At 41.6% G+C, this 22,805-nt stretch overlaps 1 protein-coding gene across 1 annotated transcript; it reads left to right on the top strand.

The window, feature by feature from the left end:
• The first annotated feature begins 37 nt into the window (after positions 1 to 37).
• ZCCHC8 (zinc finger CCHC-type containing 8) lies at positions 38 to 18,337 on the top strand. Its single transcript, XM_083151337.1, has 14 exons — positions 38 to 297; positions 841 to 881; positions 2,558 to 2,629; positions 3,848 to 3,953; positions 4,062 to 4,136; positions 6,564 to 6,667; positions 7,389 to 7,454; positions 8,215 to 8,275; positions 9,906 to 10,048; positions 10,390 to 10,532; positions 10,841 to 10,962; positions 13,961 to 14,047; positions 15,501 to 15,621; positions 16,540 to 18,337. The coding sequence occupies exons 1-14, from the start codon at positions 103 to 105 to the stop codon at positions 17,343 to 17,345; spliced, it is 2,142 nt and encodes a 713-aa protein (XP_083007463.1). The 5' UTR covers positions 38 to 102; the 3' UTR covers positions 17,346 to 18,337.
• Positions 18,338 to 22,805: the final 4,468 nt, after the last annotated feature.

The following is a 22,805-nucleotide window of genomic DNA, read 5'->3' as shown; positions in this document are numbered from 1 at the left end:
CAGAGAGACGCCAGTAATAAAGATGGCCGCTAAGTGCGTCACGTATGGCACGTTCGTTGGCGGACCATAATATTTTACTATTTTACTCTATGGTACGTCCCTATGACGGCAAGGAGGAAGATGGCGGAGGTGGAGTTCGGGGACAGCGAGCTGTTTGAGCAGTTGGATGAGGAGATAGCGCCGCAACCTTCCCATATACGCTTTGAACAGGAAGGGGAGAGCGCGGTGGATGCCAGCGGCCTGCAGGAACATCTCGCCAAATGCGAGGAGACAATAGTGCAGCTGCGCTTGGAGAATATCCTTTGCACTGATGCGTAAAACCTGGTGACGGAAATGGCCTCAGTAACGTCCCCATTACAGGGTGATCCGACTGTGCCAGCCTGGCCTTGATGCATGTTCTGTGCGGTTACTAAGTGATGTTTGGTATGTGATGGAGCACATGTGTGATGGAGCACATGTGTGATACTACTACATGGCAGCACCTTACTGACTCTGCATATGCGCTTACGCGCACATCTTTGCTCCTGATCTGGTATTGTACCGTGTGTGTGTGTGTGTGTGTACTACAGTAGTATGTGTGTGTTACACCCCCTTCCCTTCCCCCTCAATGTTTGCTTTATTATGTCCATGGTCACAGAATTCATTAGGTCTACATGAGGATTGTTGTTATGTTGGCACGTTGACATGGATGTGATGTTGGCAGCAGCCTTCCTGGGTTTATCCCGAATGCGTGTGTTGACATTCTGTTCATCAATTTTTATTTTTTAACTATGTTGCTATTGTCACTGGTAATGAGCTGACTGTGTCCCCAATTGTTTTTTCTTAACAATATGTGAACATGAAGAGCTCAGGAGGAAGTTGTCTGTTCTTTCTCGCCCAAGGTAGGATGTAAAAATGTTACTGAGTTTTTAAAGCATGTTTCCTTTGACGCTTTGTTAACAATGATAGTGTGCAGTGTAAGTAGTAAGTACTGAAGGATCCACGTGCATAGTGGTCAAGTGCCAATCCATCCTGTTGATGTGTTCTATCTGGTATTAACACTAGGGGGTCGATTCTTTTCCCTGCGGATGATTCGCGAGTCACGGCACTGGGCGCACTTTACGGTCGGCTTAGTTCGCTTAAAAGCGCTCACACCTCCATAGGGGTGTGAGCAACTTTAAGCGAATTTGGCATAATTCTGATGCCATTTTCAGCATTAGAATGCGTGAAAACAGCACCCGAATGGGACTTAGAACCCTTAGGTGGGCATTTGAACTTTCTTGCCCAGCATTGATGTCTGTACATGCTGACAGTCTATGGGCAGTCGACAGACCACCCATACACACAGACATAATTATTACTGCATCAGTTGTGCTGTAGGGCCAGCCAGGTAGGTCACAGACCTATCCGATGTACCCAGACCTATGTCTATCTCGCTCGCTACAGTATACCTCTTTTCTATTGCCTTTAAAAACAATTTTTTATTTTGTTTTTGCACATGCATCAACCTAATTTTTTGCTCAGTGGAATAGGGTAGGAAAAAAACACGGGTTAGGATCCAGGTCAATGGGCACTGTAAATGGGTTCCCCAAGTCGTCCAACTTGGCACCTGATTAGTGCAAGCTGAGAATCCATACATCCCATACCACAATGTCCCATGGTGCTTAATACTGTCTACACACAGTGAAATTTCACATTGGATTTTGACTATATAGTCCCACAGTATTTTTACCTTACGATCCCGATGCGCGCTCCTGTGACAGCACAAATCGAAACTCAGATAGACAGGGCTGCAATGACTATATAGTGCAAATCTAATGCAGATTGTATGTAAATAGTACAGAGCTAGCACTCAAATCTTAAGTCGTATAGTAAGGGAATCTTATTGTGATACACCATTAGACAGGTGTCTAATATTTGTTATTTCTAGTAGTACAGATGTATCTGTCCTCATCCTTGCTGGCGATCCGCCAGCAGCACGGCGCTGCTATCGGACTGAGACGCGCGTGCGTCTCAGTATCCGGGCGGCGAGGCGGACGCATTACTGTCCGCCTCCCGCTCGAGGGGGCAGGGGGGGACCCGAGGAGGCTGCGGGGGAGTGCGGTCGCCCGGTGTGGGCACCGGGCGACCGAGGGCAGCACCTTCGGAAGGGGACGCGCGCGCACCTCGTGCGCGCGCGTCCCCTTCCGGCATACAGATGGCGGCGGGGCAGGGGATGGCGACGCCATCCCCTGCAAAGATGAATCCCGCTACATCTGTAGGTGTGTTTTCTTTATATTAAACACATTTTCTGAATCCTACAATTGCCGACCTCTGAACTCGCCATTTATGATGATTTTGTAGGAGTTATTACGGATGTTTTGATGAATTGTTTGGTTCCTTTTATTTAAGTACTATGACAACTTGGCCCTTGTTTAAAAGAAAGAAAGAAACCTTAACTTTTTTTGGTGCAGTTTAAATGGTTGTAAAGTCATTTTGCAATATATTTTTTTTTCTACACGTGCGTGCATGCGTGTGTGTGTTTGGTGAAGATGGATCCACATTAATAATGTGTTTTGTTTCTGACTATTTTATTAAGTAACTTGTCTGTGGATGAGAAACTCGATGGACCACTTTTACAGATCCTGTTTATGAACCATGTTGTTTCAAAGTAAGTTACTGTTCTAACATGCTGAATCAGACCTTTTCACTCTTTTAAACTTAAAATTACACATAAGGGAAACCAGCTCACACACTAATTTAGGAACATGCTAGTGAAGGATCTGTAGAGCTGACCATACACTACATCAGTGGTTCTCAACCTCGGTCCTCTGGGACCCCTAACAGTGCACGTTTTCCTAGTCTCTACACAATCACAGGTGAAATAATTAGCTCCACCTGTGATCCTTTAAAATGTGCCAGTGAATAATGGGTGCAGCTGTGCACCTGCTGGGGGACATTGAAAATGTGCACTGTTGGGGGTCCTTGAGGACCGAGGTTGAGAACCACTGCACTACATGACCATCGGGCAAACCAGTGGACCAAACTGATTTTAACTATTATTATGGTTCACAGTCTGGAAATAAAGGCCCCCATAAATAAACCATAAAGTCGGACCTGATTTTCCCGGCAGCTCCCCGGGAGGGGTCACACACTATTAGGCATTTGGTGTGCCAAGTTTTGCATGTGATAAATCGCATGCATCTCCCGGGGAGCTGCAGGGGGGGGGCGGTGTACACAGGCGAGGGGAACGGGTATCTGGGCAAGGGGAGTGGGGAGCCAGGCTACAAGATTAAAAAAAAAAAACATACAAATGAATGGGAAGCCACTGATTGGCTGAGAGCTTTCTCAACCAATCAGCAATTGACTGAGAGAGCTCTTAACCAATCACTGGCTGCCTATTAATTTGTATTGTGTTTTTTTTTGTTTTTTTTTCCTTGCAGGTTGGCTCCTTGCTACTTCTGCTCTGCTCTCTGTTCCCCTGCCTTCCACTCTGGTTGGTTTTACGACCAGTTACAAATCTATTCACAGGTTGATAAAAATCCATGGCAGAAGGGCAGACTTGGTACAGCTAAAAAGCATTCGTTCTAGAAAGCAATACTTGCATGTCTATTGTAAATGTTTCTAGTGGGGAAGCTTTTGCATTCCAGACTTCCCCTTAAAAAGAAAACAAAAAACATAATTTCATCTGGCATCCAGCACATCTGCCGGTCTCTCGCCCCATTACATCCAACCCTAAAAATGTTCATGTGGGCAACCATTTGCCTTTGATCGTTTTTTACATTGCATATTAAACCTTTTCAGTTTACAGTTTATTGCACATGTTTCTTTTGTTTAATGACTTTTTGTGCAAATATTCAGAATAAAAGAACGGTTGCTTTTTATGCAGACAATATCATCAAGAAATTGAAGATTTTGTGTCAGGCTTGCTTAACAAGTATGAAGAAGAGAGGAAGGCCAACCCTGAAAAAACAACTTTTAATGTTAAACCTCAGGTAATCACAATATCTTTTATTATTATTAGGAATTAATGTTATTGCATTGATTTTACCAAATTATATTGTGACCTTCATTTTTTTTTTTTTTTTTTTGTGTCTTGCCAGCCATCAAGTATTTTATTGGAGGAAAGCGGAAGTTCTAGTGTGGATACTTTTAAGAAAATTAAGGAAGCGTTTAGTGTAAGTCTTCATTAATTTAATTTAGCAGTAAGTAAGGTTAGGGTTCCTTCTATCCAGACACCAGCAACTGCCCATGCTGATTCTTCTGCTTACTTGACTAGTGTGAGGCACTGGGGTAGTGGTAAGTATTTCTAGATCAGCGCGCTTTCAGGAAAATACACTGCAGTTGCAGGTGGGTAATTAGATGCAGTTTCATCTGCTTAAAAATGATCAAACATTTTCAGTGTTATTTTATTTTCTAGGGAAAATAATTGTACTGGTTTTCTGAACCCAAAATGTTAGCTTTCATGCATAACTTGCAACAACAATTGTATAATGTTTATATACGTGTGTGTGTGTGTGTGTGTGTGTGTGTGTGTGTGTATATATAGATAGATAGATCCTTTAATCCCGGCACTCCTTCTGGATCAGTATATTAATTGCTCCGGTGCCTCATTTGAGTTTAGCACAGCTCCAATATAAAGTGTCACTCTGGAGAATTTGATGAATGCGGTGAAAAAATGTAATTCCGACAATTAAATAATTATTTTCACTACATTCAACAGTCTCCAGAGTGACACTTTATATTGGAAAAAATATTGGAGCTGTACTAAGCTCAAATGAGGCACTATATATGTTTTAAATAAAGTCAGTTTGCAATATGCATTGTGTTCCTGCCCCTTCTACTGGTCTGTGTTCTACCTGGGCATATATCACAAATTGACTGGGTAACAAGGGATGATAAATGCTGTGCAAAGAGTAGAACACTATGTTTCTCATGAGCTACACAGTAATTCTATCCCTGTTGCATACAGTATTGCAGGGAGAAGTTATCACCTGTGAGTTTGACAACAGTGATTTATTTAGGGGCCCAGTGCTGGATAAAATAAACATCAATTATTTTACTTAACTGTTGTGTATATATATATGCCAGTAGTTAAGTATCTAGGTCACTTCTACGTTCTAGCATCTTGCATGCCTCTAACTAGATGAGAGGGTGAATCCAGTACCCCAACTTGACAGAAGGATGATACAGCTGGGCACATTTGCTGCTGCTCCCAAGTCTTGTTCTAAGTCCCCTGGTGGTTGGGTATTGCAGGAAGATACAGAGCCCATGTTGAATGAGATTACTCAGGGAAGATACTTAGATGGGGTGATCAATGCACCGTAGAGCTATAAACATGAATGCATTCAGAGGCAAATAAATATAACAATACTTGCAGGTAGGTGATGCTAAGCTGACACTGTTCCAGGGGCGTGCTGTGCTTTGGTTCTGGCAGTATTCCCCTATGGTGCACAGTAATTCCCCATATCTAGGTTTGTGTACACTGCTCTGGCTTCCAGAATGGTGTGCAAGATATATCATACAAATATCAAAAAGGTGATGTAAAGCAGTCCTGTGTTCTTCTACTGCAATGTGCACAGTGGTATGTTGCCAGGTCTGTAGGCGCTAGGACATCTTTTACGATGGCAAGCAGAATCTATGATTCCCCAGGTCAGTGGACACTAAACCATCTCCATGACGGTTTAGTGGTAAGTGAGAACTAAATATGCGACCATGTTATGCCCACTAAGGAAAAAAGTCTATAAAGTTGGTTCTCTGATGCATGTGGAAATACAAATAGATGACAATGACTGGTTGTACCAAAGAGAGCTATCTGCAGATACAACAGGTTTAGATCTTCTGGCATGGTTATTCACAAGGAAACTCAATGCTACACAAAGGTAGAATACACAGGTATCATCAACTATGAGCAATGGGCTAAATAGCTAAGGTGCAAAATGACCGTTGTGTAGGATGGAAGCTCCTCTGAGTGGCTAGATGGTATACAGCCTTTACTTGCAAAAACATGAGAAATGGGGGACCCCAATGGCAGGGCTACAGCGCAGACTCGCACAGCTTGCTCTCTGTAGAGGCCATAACCAGGACTCCCCTGAGGTGTACCCTTGCCTTGCTCTTGGCATCCTGGACTTGTGCCAATGACACTGGAGTTGACTTAAAATAGCACCATATGTGAAATAGAAACCACCCATCTCCCAAGGCATGTGCTCAATTACAGGTTTGGAACAGATGTTCTTGAAGTGTCAAAGTGCTGTAAGTCTATTCAATTGGTGACTATTCTTTTATCGTGGAGAAGAATATGCAACTTTTCTATTGGAGTTTTTCAGCAGTGCCTTTCCACCCCCCAAAAAAAGATGTAAAGGCATGGGTAAAAATAATTAAACTGGCGCAAGTGACTAAAATAGCAGTGAAATATTAAAACAAGATTAATTGAATTCCTTCTTTGTCCTTCTGCGGCTGTGCTATATTCTGTGTATGGTTACTGTTTTATGCTTTGTTACTGAGAATATTTCAAATTTGTTTAGCAGCAGCCTCACCCCATTCTATGTCCAGCTTTTTGTGAAGCCAACATAATTAATAGTTATTAACAAGAATATGTTTTGCAGGTTGTGGGGAGTGTTCTCTATTTTACAAACTTCTGCCTGGACAAGCTTGGGCAGCCTCTGCTGAATGAGAATCCCCAGTTGACTGATGGATGGGAAGTACCACAGTATCCTAATATGAAGCTCCATTTACAGCCACTTTGTGGTAAACCGCTTAATATTGTGCCATAATACAGCACTTCATGTATATGGCATAAAGGGAGTGGTGGGGTATTATTTTTTTTTTTTTTTTTTTTTTATAATGTTTATAGGCTGCTGTAGGTAAGGATATTGTAGGCAGGTAACTGGAATCTTCCACCAAATGGTTGCACTCACTCCCAACACACTTCAGTGGCAGTAGATCATCAAGTGTACATTACCATCTACCTACTAGTAGTGCCCAGAGGCAGAAGCCCCTACCCAACAATGTTGATAAGGACACAATCCTCCATGCCGAAATATCACCTCCCTATTTCTTTACACCTCACTCGAGTATACATTAGAAGGGCACTAGTTTTCAGTTCTCCCTGCTGCACTGGCAGAGACTAGCCTAATGGTGTCTGATGGAAACCTTTTATAAAGGAACCTACTGTATACCCCCAGAAAGCCTCTTGCACATTTCGAGGTCCAGTTTCAGTTTACAATTTATTGTTTGCGTTTGTTATTATTCTATAAAACTTGAGGGCTCTTATTACCAACAGTCTTAAACCAAGGTTTGATGCTGATACTGGACCCTGAATGCTGTAATGTAACATTGGTGGTGTAAATGCATGCCATTCTCTAATTATCATGTTGTTATGTAATGGTTTGAGTATATAATTAAAATCCCTTAATTATGTTCTAATAAAGATACCAGCAAGTTTTTAGTCAGATTTTATCTCTAGAAGGCCAAGAGGTACAAGTGAAGGCAAAAAGGTTTGTATTGCTTTTATTTATTTACCTCCCCCTTATTTTAGGAGCACCCTTTTATGCAGTTCCAATTAATCAAATCTAGTTATCCAGCCTGTTTAATTGGCAAATAACATTTGTTTCAGGTCTCCATGGTTTTAGTAATAGAATAGATTTGTGCTCTTTAAACAGGTTGCGTGGGCTACTCTGGGCAGGCTCAAGGAGTACTCTATAGTACTGATCACCACCTACTGTTCTAAAATTAGAGCATGTATATTTGTGCCCCTTTTATTTGTGTGTAGGGACAGATATGTGAGCCTATATGAATTTAAAAACAAAATTTAGCTTGTAACTGTAAATAAATATTTGCTCCATGAACCGTATAAACTTAGCTAACTGGATTCCTCGTTGCACATTAAATTGGTAGTAATTCTTCTTGTAAGCATTGCTGATTACTGTAACCCATGGTATTTATGGTACTTCATACATGCTCACTAAGGGCAGGTGGATTCTCTGTGATGGCCACGAGTACCTTCCCGAACATTGAGACCAATGTCGTAGCTTATTTTTTCATTCGCACCTAATGAGGTATGCAGGAAAACTAGCTTTTGGGTTAACCGATTTTATTTTTGTGAGGCGCTAAATATCACTTCAGCAATCTGCCCATAACCACTTCTTGTACTTCACTCACAGAGTTATGCTGTAAACCATGTAATGTCTATTTTAAGATGCATGTGTAACCGGTTTGATATGATAGTAACTCTCCTTTTTAAATTTCATCAAATAGACCAAAACCATGCTGCTTCAATTGTGGCTCAGAGGAACATCAGCTGAGGGATTGCCCAAAAGTAAGACAACATGCGCTATCGAAGGGATTTTTATTTGGGGTTTTTTGCTATCTGTATATTGTTTGCAATTAAAATTTTGGGCTCTATCCAGTTAGCTGATAATTCTCTCATGGTGAGAGTGAGCACGTCTGTATGCCACACTTAGAATACTGGCAGACTGGCACTTTCGTTCATTTGTTCAGTCCCGGAGGGCTTGCATACAAGGTGTAATCAGCCATGAGTCGCGGTGCTGCTGCCTGCTCACTGGATTGTCCTATTTTATGTCTTGTTTCAAAAATACTTAATGTTGGTAATATTGTCACCACGGACAGGAGAATACCCTTCATTGCTTGCCTGTTTTTGTTACTTGTATGTCATATCAAATTATGTAACCTAGGAAAATACTTGTATTGTTTAAAGCCAATCTGCTCCTAACTGTCATGTTATAGGCTGTGTTTACTGACCCAGGTTTTAATATTGAGTCAGCTATTGATCTCCTCCACACTTTGAAAGGGCCATTGTGTGCCCTAAAGGCATTGGTGCCGTTGGAGGACTACTTGCCTGCTAATACCCCATTTGCACCGTTTACACTGCGGTGCTGACCTCCAGTGTAAATGGTGGTAGCGCTTGGAGATGATGTCATCTCCATGCGCTGGGCCCGCTGATCCTCACGCTGGGGGCAAGCCCAGCACCAAAGTAAGCTGCTGGGCTGCCTGTGCACCCCAGTCCCCATCCACGAGAGGAATGGCTGCCGCACACAGGCATCTATTCACCACCTCCCTGCCTCCGCTGCTGTCTGCAGAGTACAGCAGACAACAGCGGAGGCTGTGTGCGCTCCCCGCCCAACCTCAATGTTGACCGCAGGACGCTAAGGTCTGGAAGTTGGGCTTCCCCCATTGCTGTAAACAGGAGCCGGGTTGGAGGACCCGGCTCGCCCATTTACACTGCACTCTACCCAGATCCTGCCTGTGTTCTACCCTGGTCAGGAACTGGGTAGAAGTCCTGTGTAAAGGAACACTGGTTAACCCCTTTTACACCGCAGCTGACCCGGGTCCATATATTTTGCTGGATCGGGATTGGCTATCCACACAAAAGAATCCTTTTGATGAGTATAGGGACCTTCTTCAAGGTGAGAGCTGAGTATATGGGGAGAGTGGGAACCCACTTACCGTCAAGTGTGTGATTTCTTGGAATTTCAGGGCTGTAGCGTAAAAAATATTTGAACGCATTGTTTTACTGAAAGGTCAGTTTTTCTCAAGGAGTTACCCACATGCTAAGAAAGCCCTCTGATATTAATGGGATGTATTTATTTTCTCCCTTAACCTCTGAGTTGGTGAATAACTGATGGAATATCTTCTGGACTGGTCGAATTCTATACTACCCATTACTTCAGAGAGACGGCACATCAGTGCATACTAGTATTGTTATAATTGTTTTATAGGCTGTGTTTGAAAAATGGCAGTTAGGAACTGATTGGCTGGACGTTTATCATTATTTATTACCACGTTTTATCTCTTTTTTTTTTTTTTTTTTTTTTTTTTTTAAGGCTTTTTTTTTTTTTTAAGGCTTTATACAATCACCAATCCAGTTTTAGGAAATATTTTGTCTGTTTGAATTCTACTGTAATACCTAGTTTGTTTAATTCCTGCAGCCCCGGGATCTTGCCCATATTGGGATGAAGCGAAAAGAATTTATGGACTCCTGTGGAGAAGCCGGTAACAACAATTACCAGCAGCGCTATCATGCTGAAGAAGTAGCAGAGCGGTTTGGGAAGTTTAAGCCTGGCATTATTAGGTGTGTTCTTTTCTTTCTTTTCTTTCTTTTTATGGAAATATGGTAAAGTTTGTAACCTTTACTGATTAATCTTGGTCTCTTTGTATTGAAGGATAATTAAGTCTTGGTGGGGAATGCAATGTAAGGCTGTCCCCAAAAGTAAACTACCCAGGATAAGGTTTTCGATCTATTTGGTTTAACAGTTGTGTTCTCCTTGTTCATGGCATCCCAGTCACATTTTAGTCAGAGCTTGCAGCTTTGGTTGTGGGCCAGGCTTTGGACCACCAGATAGCCTTTTATTGTAAAAATGTACAATCTTGTGAGGCACTCCAAAAATATTGGTGGTTTTATTTCTTTTACAGTGAAGAGCTTCAGGAAGCCCTTGGCATTACTAACAACCATCTTCCTCAGTTCATATATCGAATGCGCCAACTTGGGTACCCTCCAGGATGGCTGAAAGATGCTGAACTGGAGAACTCTGGACTCACTCTATATGATGGAAAAGGTATTTGGATGTGTGTGAGCGTAAAGTTGGGTACACACTTAGCGATGTGTGCCCGACATCGCTGCTGATGGGACTCGTGCGTGCCAAGCTGGGTGAGGAAACACGTTACATTCTCCTGCAGAGCTGATGAGGGATGTTTATAGCGACTTGGGGCAGTGCGCATATCATATGTACACCCTAGGCAATTTACTAGATATGTCACTCTGATAGACGGGACCAGGCAACATATTGTCTAGTGTGTACACAGATTAGTGATTTCAGCAGCAGTGTGTATATGTATAATAACATTGATTGTATTTATCTTGTAGATACAAGTGATGGAGAGGTTGAAGAAGAGTCATTGGCAAATAAGAAACATGTATCTTATGATGTGTCTAAATTAGTCGCCTTTCCTGGGTTTAATATTGCTGCCTCACCTGAGGTTGCAGATGTGAGTTTACTGCAGGGTTTTCATTCTCGAGAACAATGCCATATTCCTCTACTTGTATCTAAACTCACACTTAAAAAATATTGTGTGTGCGATGGTTGAAATGATGTATGCAAATGTACAACATTGGCAGAGATCAGGCTGTTCAGAGGGATTAGACCTCTAAGCAATAGCAAATTCTGCTTTCTCTGTGTTCAAGTTCTTTCCATTTCTTTGAAACAGACAAAGGCTGAGGGGTAGATTTGCTCAAGCTTTTAAAACCTACAAGTGGCAGTGTTATCTATTGCAGCCAATCAGATTTTAGATATAATTTCTCTATTGCATTTTAGCAAATTATATCATCTGAACGGGTACAACACCCCCCCCCCCCCCCCCCCTGTCATTATTTAGAAGCTTTAGCAAATCTATAACTGATTGTTACCAGACCACACTTGTTACCAGACCACACTTGCACGGCCTTTCTCACAACTTTATAATCCATAGGAAAATAGGAGTTTGACATATGGTTAAAGGTGACTTATTGCTTATTGATAATGCCAGATGTCCATTTACTTATACATACTAGATGGTACATAAAAGGCCTGGGTGTATTAAAGGTGTAAAACATGGCAGGGCGATTTAAAGTTTGATGTCTTGAGACAATATAGATCTAATCTAGGGGGTTATTCAGAGTCGATTGCTGTTGTGCGAATTCGCAAGCAGATCGATTTACCTCTTATGCGCAAGGCCAAACGGTAAACAAATTAGTGATCACATCTGATCGCCAACCTCTGAAAATTCGCACAGCAGCGATCAGGTGTAATAAATCGGGCTCTCAGTCTAGTCCAGACAGGCATAGTGGAGAGGCAATAGAAAATGTTTTACAGGGGAAAATGAGTTTAGGAACTGTATTTAAAATAGGTTGTAGTCTGTTTTGTGGGGTACACACCAGGACGATATGGGCCAAAACGAGCCAATTTAGATACAATCTCGACCTATTGTATGTAAATCGGGTCTGTTTTGGGCCATTTCGCTGCCCTTTTGATGTAATCCCGATCTGATGCGCGGACCTGTGGGTTGTTAGGTCTTTTCTGAGAGCCTACCTGCTGCAGGTAGGATCTCAGAAACAACCATTGTAGTGGGTGCGGGTCTCGATCGGATCACATCAGGGGCTTTTTCTGTGCGGGTCATATGTTCCTGTGACGACCCGCTCACGAGCAGGATCATCCTGGTGTGTACCTGGCATTAGAGCAAGACAAGTGAGAATGGAATTTTAATTGATCAGTGCAGAGTTGAGTGCAACAGGGTTTGGGGCTGGCAACTGGCCCATAAGTAATGGCCTATCATTAAATTGCATGAAGACAGACCTGCACGCACGGTCACCACTGCATAGTACACATGAAGGAGTTAGGCATACATTTTGAGACTAGAATTTCATCCAGGAGATAAAACAATTAATGCCCTTTGTCTCCATCTTCTGACATTGGATGATGGATTTGACACTGTTAATGGGTTGCCTATACGAAATGCATAGGTTTAACGTGACCAGGCTTGCAAATCAATTTCTGATGCATAGGACCACCAAAGACCAGAGATCCCTGCTGGCCTTGACACAATGACATCCGGACGGCTGTATCTCTCTGAGGAGGGTAGGAGGGGGCAGCAAGCCGCACAAGGAGGAGGAGAATGGAGGGGGCAGAGCTGGGGAGGTGTTCATAGCCTGAAGTGTAAATGACCACGAGTTGTAGCTGAGTCTGATTCAGCACGCGGGCAGCACTTAGTGGAAACTTTGATCTACCGGGCTTTTGTAGCCCTGTAGAGTTTGTGGCAGCCCGGGTCATGGCAGCATCATCCACTAGACCACCAGGGCTCTGTGAAGCAGATGGCCAAGGACACTAGCTGATGGTGCGGTCCAGGGGGCACTTGGTACCTTGGCTCAGCTGCCACTGGTGTGCTATGCGTTTTCTGGAGAAATTTGATCTATGGAAGGAGTATGAGGAATTAAAGAACGTTCTGAGCTTTGGTTGAAAAGTAGCGTCAAATTTATGTAAAAATAAACTTGGATGTCTTTTTTTTTTTTTTTTTTTGTGATGCTCTATTTCTAAGTGTTCATTCACGTTACAATTATTGTGTTCAATTTGGACTAGATCGCATCACATACGTTGTACAATGCAATGAGATGCAATCTAGTACAGAAAGTATGTGCAGCAGACGCTTTTTTGAGCTGTATGATCAGATGTGTGCGTGAGCGTTAATCTGATCGCACCTAGCAATTGTACCGTGTATGAGCACCTTTATACAACTGCCAGCACTAATGTGAAAAACAATCAAAATTTAACAGCCCACTGTAAAGCTCCTAAAAATATCAAAATAATTATAGTTCAATCTTGTGTAAACTAGTTAAAGATTATTTTTTTTTAATAAGAACAAGATTGCAAAATCAGAATTATCCCCATTTAGCAAAATAGAAAACTTTAGATTAACAATTCCAACATTTTGTACCTGTGTTGTCTTTTGTTTGAAGCTTTGTCTATATTATGGGCTTACCCCTTTTCTTGCTCTTACTAGTGTACCTGAGCCATTAAGATCATAAAGGCTCTTAGTAGGAATAAGGTGTTCGTAAGTGCAAAAATATACACATCACAGCTGTACATAAGATAACTCAAGATATGGTTTCACATTTTATAATGGCCCCAAAAAAAGCTAACCTTGTGTAGTTTATACCACATATGAGCAATTAATTATTGTTCAAGATAGGGTTTAACATTTTCATTTTGTTCCACATACAGTAATGTTCATTCTAGCACCCGCCAACTTTGAAAACCCATGCAGTTCCTCTTCCCTGTCTGCAGTGTCGCTGTTTGCTGTAGTGCTTCGAGCACTACAGCAAACTGGATTTCTTGGGTTATGACCAGCATCAGACTATACTTTTGTTTGAGGGGTGACTGCAAAACTCTGAGACGTATTATGTGGATGTATGCCTCTTCATTGGTGTAACCAGTTATTTTTCCATTCTTGTCAGGATTGGAGGAACTTTGGTTCAATACCAATGCAACCTGCTCATCAAAAAGATTATTTTGCCAATTATTTGGCTTCTAATTTTCCAAAAGTAAGTATCTTCTTAACTCTCTGAATCAGCAGGTCCATGTTCATATACTCCTATAAACTGCGTATATTAAGTTTGCGCAGCAATCAATATTGTACTTTAACAGCATATCGTGCGGAAATATGAACATGTGTCTTTTGTGACACTGCATAACTCGTGTTGCAATCCTCCCTCCCACTATGCTTTTGTTATTGGATTTCATTGGGGCTGGTGGTGAAACTGTTCACTCTTCTTATCCCCTAAGAAAAAATCGCCCCCTCCTAGTTTACAAAAAAGACAATTGAGGCTGAATAAATTACTAGTGCTGAACCGCTTTCAAAAGCTGTTTGTATAGTAAAACATAGTCTCTAATGAGAAGTTAGATATTGGCCAATTTTGGCTAGATGCACTGGATATTTTGACTAAGCGATTCTGTCTAACTAATTGTTTTGGAGAAATACTGGTAAATTTTGACTAACCTTCTAGGATATTTTGACTGTTCAAAATATCAGTGTTACACCCCATTACAGTTCCTTTGCTTTGTTCTTTTTATGCTGAATTTTAAGGGGGTATTCAATCGCCGGGCCCTATTCAATGCGGTCTTCCCCGACAGTATTGAGCAGGCTTTTCTCTGCAGAAAGAGCCCGACTTCACAAGCTGTCGGGCTTGTTCTGCCGGGAAGTGGCGAGCTGCAGCTCGCCTCTTCCCGGCCGCGACTCTCGGCCACGCCCCCTTCTCGCTGCCCGGCAGGCGGGACATTGAATCCCGCCTGCATGTTCTCAGTTGAGCTGACCAAGAACGGGACAGGGTCACGGCGGTCAAGAAAACTCGACTGCCGTGACCTAAACATTGAATACCCCCTAAATATTTCTAATATAAGCAGGATCAATGTTGCTGAATAAATTTTCCTTTGTCCTACTAGTTATTTGTATTTCTAAAGCCTATTTAGAAAAAAAAATTGAAACCTAATTTATTGAAAGCACCAAGTTAAACGGGTGCAAACAAAGTATAAAGTCCCAGAAAATAAGGAGCAGTATAAGGCATCTGCAAACTGTATATAGAAGATGACTTTTGAATGCTGATCTAGGAGTGCAGGGGAAGTGGGGGAGTAAAACTGCAGATTATTTATTACAGGTATTTTTAAAGTGCACACATTCCGCAGTACTTTACAGGGTATAAACTGTAGAGACGAATCGCGACTATAATAGAGATTGTATAAATGATTTGGTTACACCTTCAAAAATGCCAGCCTTTTACTCTTGGTCTAACTGCTCTTCCTTTTTCATGGGGACATGTTGTTTAAGGCTTATTGATAACCCCCCCCCCCCCCCCCCCCCCACACACACACACTTTTTTTTTTTTTTTTTTTTTTTATGAACTGTAATATTTGTTAGCTTCAAAGGTGCAGGAGGTAATACACGTAACAAGAATTCAGTTGGGTTTACATTGTGACGGTAGTGAAATGTTTTCCTCACAGCCAAACCAGAATGCCAGCCAGAAGAGACCTTCTTCATCCCAATCGCATTCTGAGAAAAAAAGACTAAAGATCTCTGGAAATGGCAAAGGAGAATCCCCAGTGGATATGGATGTGGGGTCAGGTAGGCACAGTAAAAAAGTTCAAAAATATTTTGGGCACTGCTGAGAACAGAAAGTTGATCTGAACCTTATACTAGTTTAAAAATTTAAACCTGAATTTTAATACATTGGTTTAGTGTATATAGTATAATTTTTCAAATATTTAAGACATTGACTTGGTCTTTAAACCTAAAACTGGCCATACATTTACAGATAGATTGTCAGATCTGGCTGGTTGGAACAAAATCATGGTAATATCTGAATGACCGTTTTTTTGGCAGTTTTCTAGTATTTCAAAGCAAATGGTATTGTCATTTTCGCTCATCCATTACCAGATATTTGTTCCAAACAGCCAGATCTGACAATCCATCTGTAGATGTATGGCCAGCTTAAGTTCAGCTCTAGTATCAACTGTACAAACTGCATCAGAGAGTTTGATATATTCTGTCATTTTGAAATCTGATGCATTTCTTTGGTTAAGGTTTTCCTATACATTATGTCAGTTGGATTGCTAGTAACCGCCACAAGAAGCCTTTATCAAATGCTTTGTGCCTCATTGCTGATGTGTAAATGGACTTTCCTATCCAACACAACTGTGGTGCTTTGAAGGGCAATGCTTTTTCTCCTTTATTTATGAACTAGTATTCCCAGTCATTGCCATCTCTGCTGTTCCCTGCTGCATACTGGTACCCATCTCCCATGCTTATCTGGGTAGCTGGTCTTCCTCCTTTTTAGGTCTGTTCTATCTCCATTAGTCAGGGCTGTTGGGGTGCACACCCAGCCTTCCATTGGGTGCACTTTGAGGAGATTGTATAGACTACAACTGTTTTGTATATATTAAGGCTCAGTAAATTTTTACAGCTGAAGTTTTCCCTTTTAATATGTATATTAAAATGTTGCTAATAGTGCTTATGAAGTGATAGTGCTTTTTATATTTTCAGATTCCGATACAGGCTTTAAGTTTCAGACACCGTTTCCTCCTGGATCTCCATGTCATACTCCACCTACTCAGATTCGTAGAACACCTCCATCTACACCTCCAAATTTTATACCACCTCCTCCACCAACACCAACTCCTCCTCCCCTCCCGAAAGGCACGCCACCACCAACTCCTACTAGAGGCTCCCCTTTACTTCAGTCTAAGGATGGCTTTCACTCACAGACCCAGGGGCCAGTTTCCATGGATGAGGACACATTGACTTTGGAAGAGCTGGAAGAACAGCAGCGCTTAATCTGGGCTGCTCTTGAAAATGCAGAGAGCACGAATAGTGATTCAGATGTTCACACACCATTAAATGGTATTTCTGTCCCCTCCTCTCCAGGCAAACCTGAAATGGACAGTGGCACAGGAGAGAAGATTGCTAGTCAAAATCTAGCAAAAGATTCCAAGCCTTCAGATCTGTTAGTTGAATCAGTTGGACAAGAACAGGAAAAAAGTTCTGATTTAGTTCCTGAAGAGGATTTGCCGAATGTTGACGCTAATGTCCTAGAAAAAGTTGTAGAGGCCAATGGATCATATTTAAAACCCGAAGAGAAAAGTCAAGAGAATGAAAATATTGAGGAAGAGGCTACGTTTGCGGAGCCTACTCCTACCAGTTCTGGTATTCCAGATATTAGTAAATTTGCTGAAGGAATCACACCATTTGAATATGATAACATGTCAGAATCAACTGGTGTTTACTTCCGTCTTAGGAATGTGCTGAAAAATTCCCCACGAAACCAGCAAAAAAATAAGGATGAAATCTGAACTATTTTTAATTTTTTTTTTTTTTTTTTTATATTTGTATAAAAATTTCTAGTCCTCCAGCCTACTGACACACACCATTCATTTGTGTGATCAGTGATTTATATAAAACAAAAATTGCATTTTTACCAAACATATAAGTAATAAGTATTAAAGAAATCAACAAGTGGTTGATTTGTTCCCATCCCCCAAGTATTAAATTGTTTTTGAGGCGTTAAAGGTACAGTATTCCTTTAAAATGGCTGTATATAAGAAATTAAACATTTTAATTGTACAGTCTTTCCTTTTATCACAGGCAGTGGTGTTAATACACCATTCATTGGGCAACTTGCTTGTGTGGTTCCAGAAGCAAACATTTTGAATTTTATTTTCTGCCTACAGATTCAGAAGAGATTAAGTATATGTTCTATGTGAATGTCCTATTTCACTTTTTACATAAATAACAATAAGATTATTTCATTTTTATCCCCTAAGTCCATGTTTGTGTAAAAGAAAACAAACAGTGCTAAAACATGGTGTAAATTTATACTGTAAAGATTCACGTTTGCACTTGTTTTTTAACCATTTTCTTTCAAATTGTGACAGGGAAATGAAATTAAGGGGAAATAATACTATTTTGTACTCCCATTTACGTTGTCGGCATTGACCTTTTACAGTTCATGGACATTTCAGTAGTAGGGTGGATTATTATTATTTTTTTTGTTTATTTAGTCTACTTTTGAAATGACACAAATCTGTTTTAATATATTCAGTGTTTTTAAGCAATCTAATCATTTTACTTTGTTTAATATAAAATTAGCAGGGTTAATCAGGAATTCAGTGTGGTCACTGTAAAATATTTTTATACATAATTTCAGTAGATTTCCCGTTTTTTAAAGCCACTGCCTTTTTTTTTTTATTTCCTGAGACGGTCTCTTGTGAACTTACTGTATCCCACCACTGTCTCCCCCCATAATGTACATAAACGAAATAAATGGGGTTTCTCATAAATCAGATTTGTGGCCAATTTTTTGCGTGTGTGGATTTATACTAATATGGTGAATTCACAGTTCTTTCTCCTTCAATACCCTGTAATTGCTATTACAATGGGTTAATTGTTTTTCTCTCTCTAGCTAAGAGTCTCATTTCATTTTTTCTAAATACAGGTGCTGACCTCGTTTTTTTTTTTTTTTTCTCTTCTCACTGGTCCCGATGACACGCTATTTTTATGTGGCAAGCCAAGGACTCGCTAATGCTGCTTTCAGACCGCAAAACCTGCATTAGACCAGGTATTTAAAACGTTTTTTAAACTGGTCAGAGGAAGTTTACCCCCTTCACACCGCATCTAAATACCTGGTCTAAAGCAGGTTTGCGGTGTGAAAACGGCTCCTGTACACTATGGCTGGTCCAGGCTCCAGGGGGGTCCTCCCGCAAAGTTGATTAATTTATTGGGGGGGGGCAGGGGGACAGGACTCGTGCGCCATCCTGCACTGGCCAACCCGAGGAGAGGAGTGCACTATAGAGGGAGAAGGAGTGAGTGCGCGGTGGCAGCAGTGACATCCTGACCACGCCACTACCCAGCCCGTCATTGCAACCATCTACAACAATGCTGGGCAGCCACGCGCACGCCCCCCAAATAAATTAATCCGTTTTGCAGGCAGCGTCTCGAGACGCCCCTTCCCCCCCCCCTCCCCTCCCTCCCTCCCTCCCAATAAATTAATCAGTTTTGCAGGCAGCGTTTCCAAAAACCGTTTTGGTTTCAAAACAGTTAAAAATCTGCAAAATACCGTGTTTTTTTTAGTGCGGTCTGAAAGGGGCATAAATAGCTTTGCGCCACAGTACTATTAATTAAAAAAGAAAAAAAATGGGAAGGAAGAAAGAGCTATTCAACTAATTAAAATATAGTAATTCATCAGCACACAAAATACATCTCATTAGTAATATAACAATTATCCTAATTCATTTGACAACAATTTTTATAATGTTTCTACTCTATTAAAATTAGACTTTAATATATTCAAAGCATAAAACTTTACCCTTTGAGTGGCAAATGAATTGGTCAAAATAGGTGTGAAAATTTGCAAGCAAACCTTTTCATTCATCATGACAGGAAATATAATTTTATATAGGAAATATAATTATTTTTACACAACATTTGTAGCTGCAGGGAACAAACTGTAGTGGGGATGGGGGTGTTGTACAAATGCATACATTTCACCACAAGCAGCAATGTGCTTCTAGGGGGTTACAGCCAATGCAGTGCCTAGAAACCAGGGGCTTTTGTACATACACAGGAGGTACTGTAGGCGTAGTCACTGCTCCCAAGTACAAAGAGGGAGCATGAAGCTTGATGTGTCCAAGAGAAATCACTGAGATCACGCCTTACTACACATTTGGGAGAAGAATTGAAATCCATTTCTAATGCATATAATATTTTTCATTGATTGTGTATGCAATACTATATACAAAAAAGCATTGAGTACAAACAAAACAATTGTCTCTCAGCGTCAAAAATGCGTAAGCTAAGCATTTTTTTATCATTTAATAAATAGACCCCCGAGGAGAAACGTGGCACACTGGCATTGAAATAAACTACACCAAAACAAACACACAGGGTCCTTTTTATCTTTTAACATTACTACATTCAGGTTCAAGTTCAGGCCATGGGACTCCTGGTTTGATATAACAGAACTGCTTCAGAACATCAATAAACAGAGAAAATGAAAACCTATATGCTTGCCACAGGTTATCATGTACATGAATAGTATTAGTAGTGTTCTGAAGCAGTTTAGTTATGCTAACCAGGGGGTCCCATGTTGTTAAATAGAGCCCTACAGCCAGCAAACCACATGGAGCAGGGGAGCTTATATCATGCTTGCCTACCTGACCCTCTCCATGAGGGAGAGAATGCTATGTTCCTGGACTTCCCTGGTAATATATGATTACTATCACCTATGGTGGAACACATTCCTTATCAATGACCTAGCTCCCGACAGGTGATGGTAATTACACATTAGCAGGGAAGTCCAGGAACAGAGAATTTTCTCCCTGAAAATGCAAGTAGCAGGCAAGTATGGCTTATATTCATGCTATGCTGTATGTAATATTTTCCCGGTGGAAGCAAAGTTCGTTTGATACAAAATATTAATGACACACAAGGAGGCTCTAGTCCCAACAAATAAAGTTTATTGGGTAAAGTAATTTATACTTCACTTGATCTCAGTGACAGCGTAATAGTCAGTCTGTTTATCCCAGAGAGCCCCACACTTGCATCAGTGTATGGAATCAGGTTCTTCAAATAAGGACATCTATTTAATGTGGGCATATGTTGCAGGCTTTGTCCCAACACAAAATATAATTTTATATTTGTAAACTGCAGCTTATATAGCTTCCTCTATGGGAAAACCTGAGGAAGCACTTTGAAAAGTTCAAAGTTTTATCTAGAAATGATACTTTATTACTAATAGACAGTAGGGGGCACTTTTGTCTCCCTTATGGGTATAGGGCAGAGGTTCCCAAATGCGGTCCTCAAGGCACCCCAATGGTCCAGGTTTTTAGGTATATCTATGGCTCAGCACAGATGGTTAATTCAGACTGACTGAGTTACTAATTAAGGGCCTTATTCTAGTTCACTCTTTCTGACAAATTCCTTCTAAGATAGACAAAACCATGTGCAGATATATTTAGATTTGCGTGAGTTATTTTGTTTCTGTGCAGGGTAAATACTGGCTGCTTTATTTTTACACTGCAATATATATCTCACTTTGAAGTAAAACCCCACCCAAATCTAAGTCTCTCTGTACAAGTAACATCTACCCCACCTGCAGTGCACATGGTTTTGTCCATCAAAGAAGGAATTTGTCAGAGTGAACTAGAATAAGACCCCAAGTCACATGTGGCCAAGCATGGATATACTTAATACCTGGATCGTTAGGGTGCCCTGAGTACCGCATTTGGGAACCTATGGTATAAGGAATAATCACTATTGCCTGAAGTCCGACCATCGACACTGATGGCCTTCATGGTGTCCAAGCCTACCCGAAATATGGTGCCTTCCTAACGCATCTACAGCACCTACAATACCACCAACGAATCCCCTCCCTCCTGCTTCATCCCCACCCTTGTAGCTGCAGAGACCCTACCTCTGGTGAACGGCGGCCGGGGGACCCGCGGTGCTCCAGGGAAGAATTGGCTGGTACAACCTTAACACGCAGCTGGTCTACTGTCGGTGCCGGGAAGAAAGACCTGCCACTGAGAGCCGGATACCGCAGAGCATCGTGAAGTGGCTTGAGCGGGACGCCCAGCCCGAGGACTTGGGCTCCAGCGGAGTACTACCGGGAGCAGCCAGTAAAAGCGACTTAACAACTGTCTGTTCCGGGGGGAGAGACCTTCCGGCGGAGGAGTCGGGTGACGCAGAGCACGGTGAAGCGGCTGGAGCGGGACGCAGAGAGGAGACTGCTTTGCCGGCGAAAACCTCCTAGAAGACCGGAGTAAGGTGCCGCACTCTCCACGACTGTCCCCCAGCAATCTGAAACTAAGTAACGGACAGACTAAACTAAGGGTACGTGGTGTGGCTGGATTGGGGCTGGTGTGGCCGGAAAATAGCGTAAAAAAAGGGGGGGGTGGTCTGTGAGAGTATAACAAGGTCCTTGGCCGTGAGTAACTGCCTGGGAGAGAGCGGTAGCGGCAGGGCACAAAAGGCTGCTTGCTTGCAGGAAGCCGGGCGGTTATCTGCCATTTAAGGAGACAGTCCAGAGGAGTGGCGGTGAGGGAACACAGAATAGCCCGAGATTTGGACTGGAAAAAGTGATACAGGCTGTCTTTTTTTCACTTATTGCTAACCCCATTGAAACCAGCATACTACTTTACATTGCCATAAAGCCACACAGCAGGCACTTCTAACTGTTTAATCACTGCACATGTTCATAACTAATAGTACAACCAGCTCTGCTTTGGGTTGGAACGACTACAGTCTTTTTGATATTTTGGTTTGCCCCCTAAAGTACCTCTACATGATAAGACTTGGTTTAGCACTACTGCTGACTGGAGACTTGATTGTTTAAAACGATATAGACCCTGAAGATACATTCTCCTGTTGCTGACCGTTTTATGTGCTGTGCTCCAAATTGCTTCAACGGTTCTACCACAGCCTCGAGCCTCAAGATTACACCGTTAAAGTCCAACGCTGAAGTAGATGTTGTGGGAAATATATTTTCCCTTAACCCTTGGCAAATTGGACTCAACCACAACAGGTTCTATTCACTGTGTGCTTTTCAATTACATGTGCTGTCTATAAAGGTTAAGTATATTACTTGGCATAGTGTGTCTTATAAGTTACCTCTTCCTACATTTCTTGGACAATCATATATAATACAGGTTGGTATCTACAATGGTGAGTATTGCGCTGCTGAGTATAATGTAAAGAGCTCCGATTGTCTCTGCTTGCACAGAATAAATGAGGACACACTGTTTGCAGATAGTATC

The sequence above is a fragment of the Crinia signifera genome, chromosome 1, assembly GCF_055691185.1.
Source record: "Crinia signifera chromosome 1, ASM5569118v1, whole genome shotgun sequence".
NCBI classification, from domain to species: Eukaryota; Metazoa; Chordata; class Amphibia; order Anura; family Myobatrachidae; genus Crinia; species Crinia signifera.
Note: the sequence above shows the minus strand (reverse complement) of the source record. Positions and strands in the feature narration are given on the sequence as shown.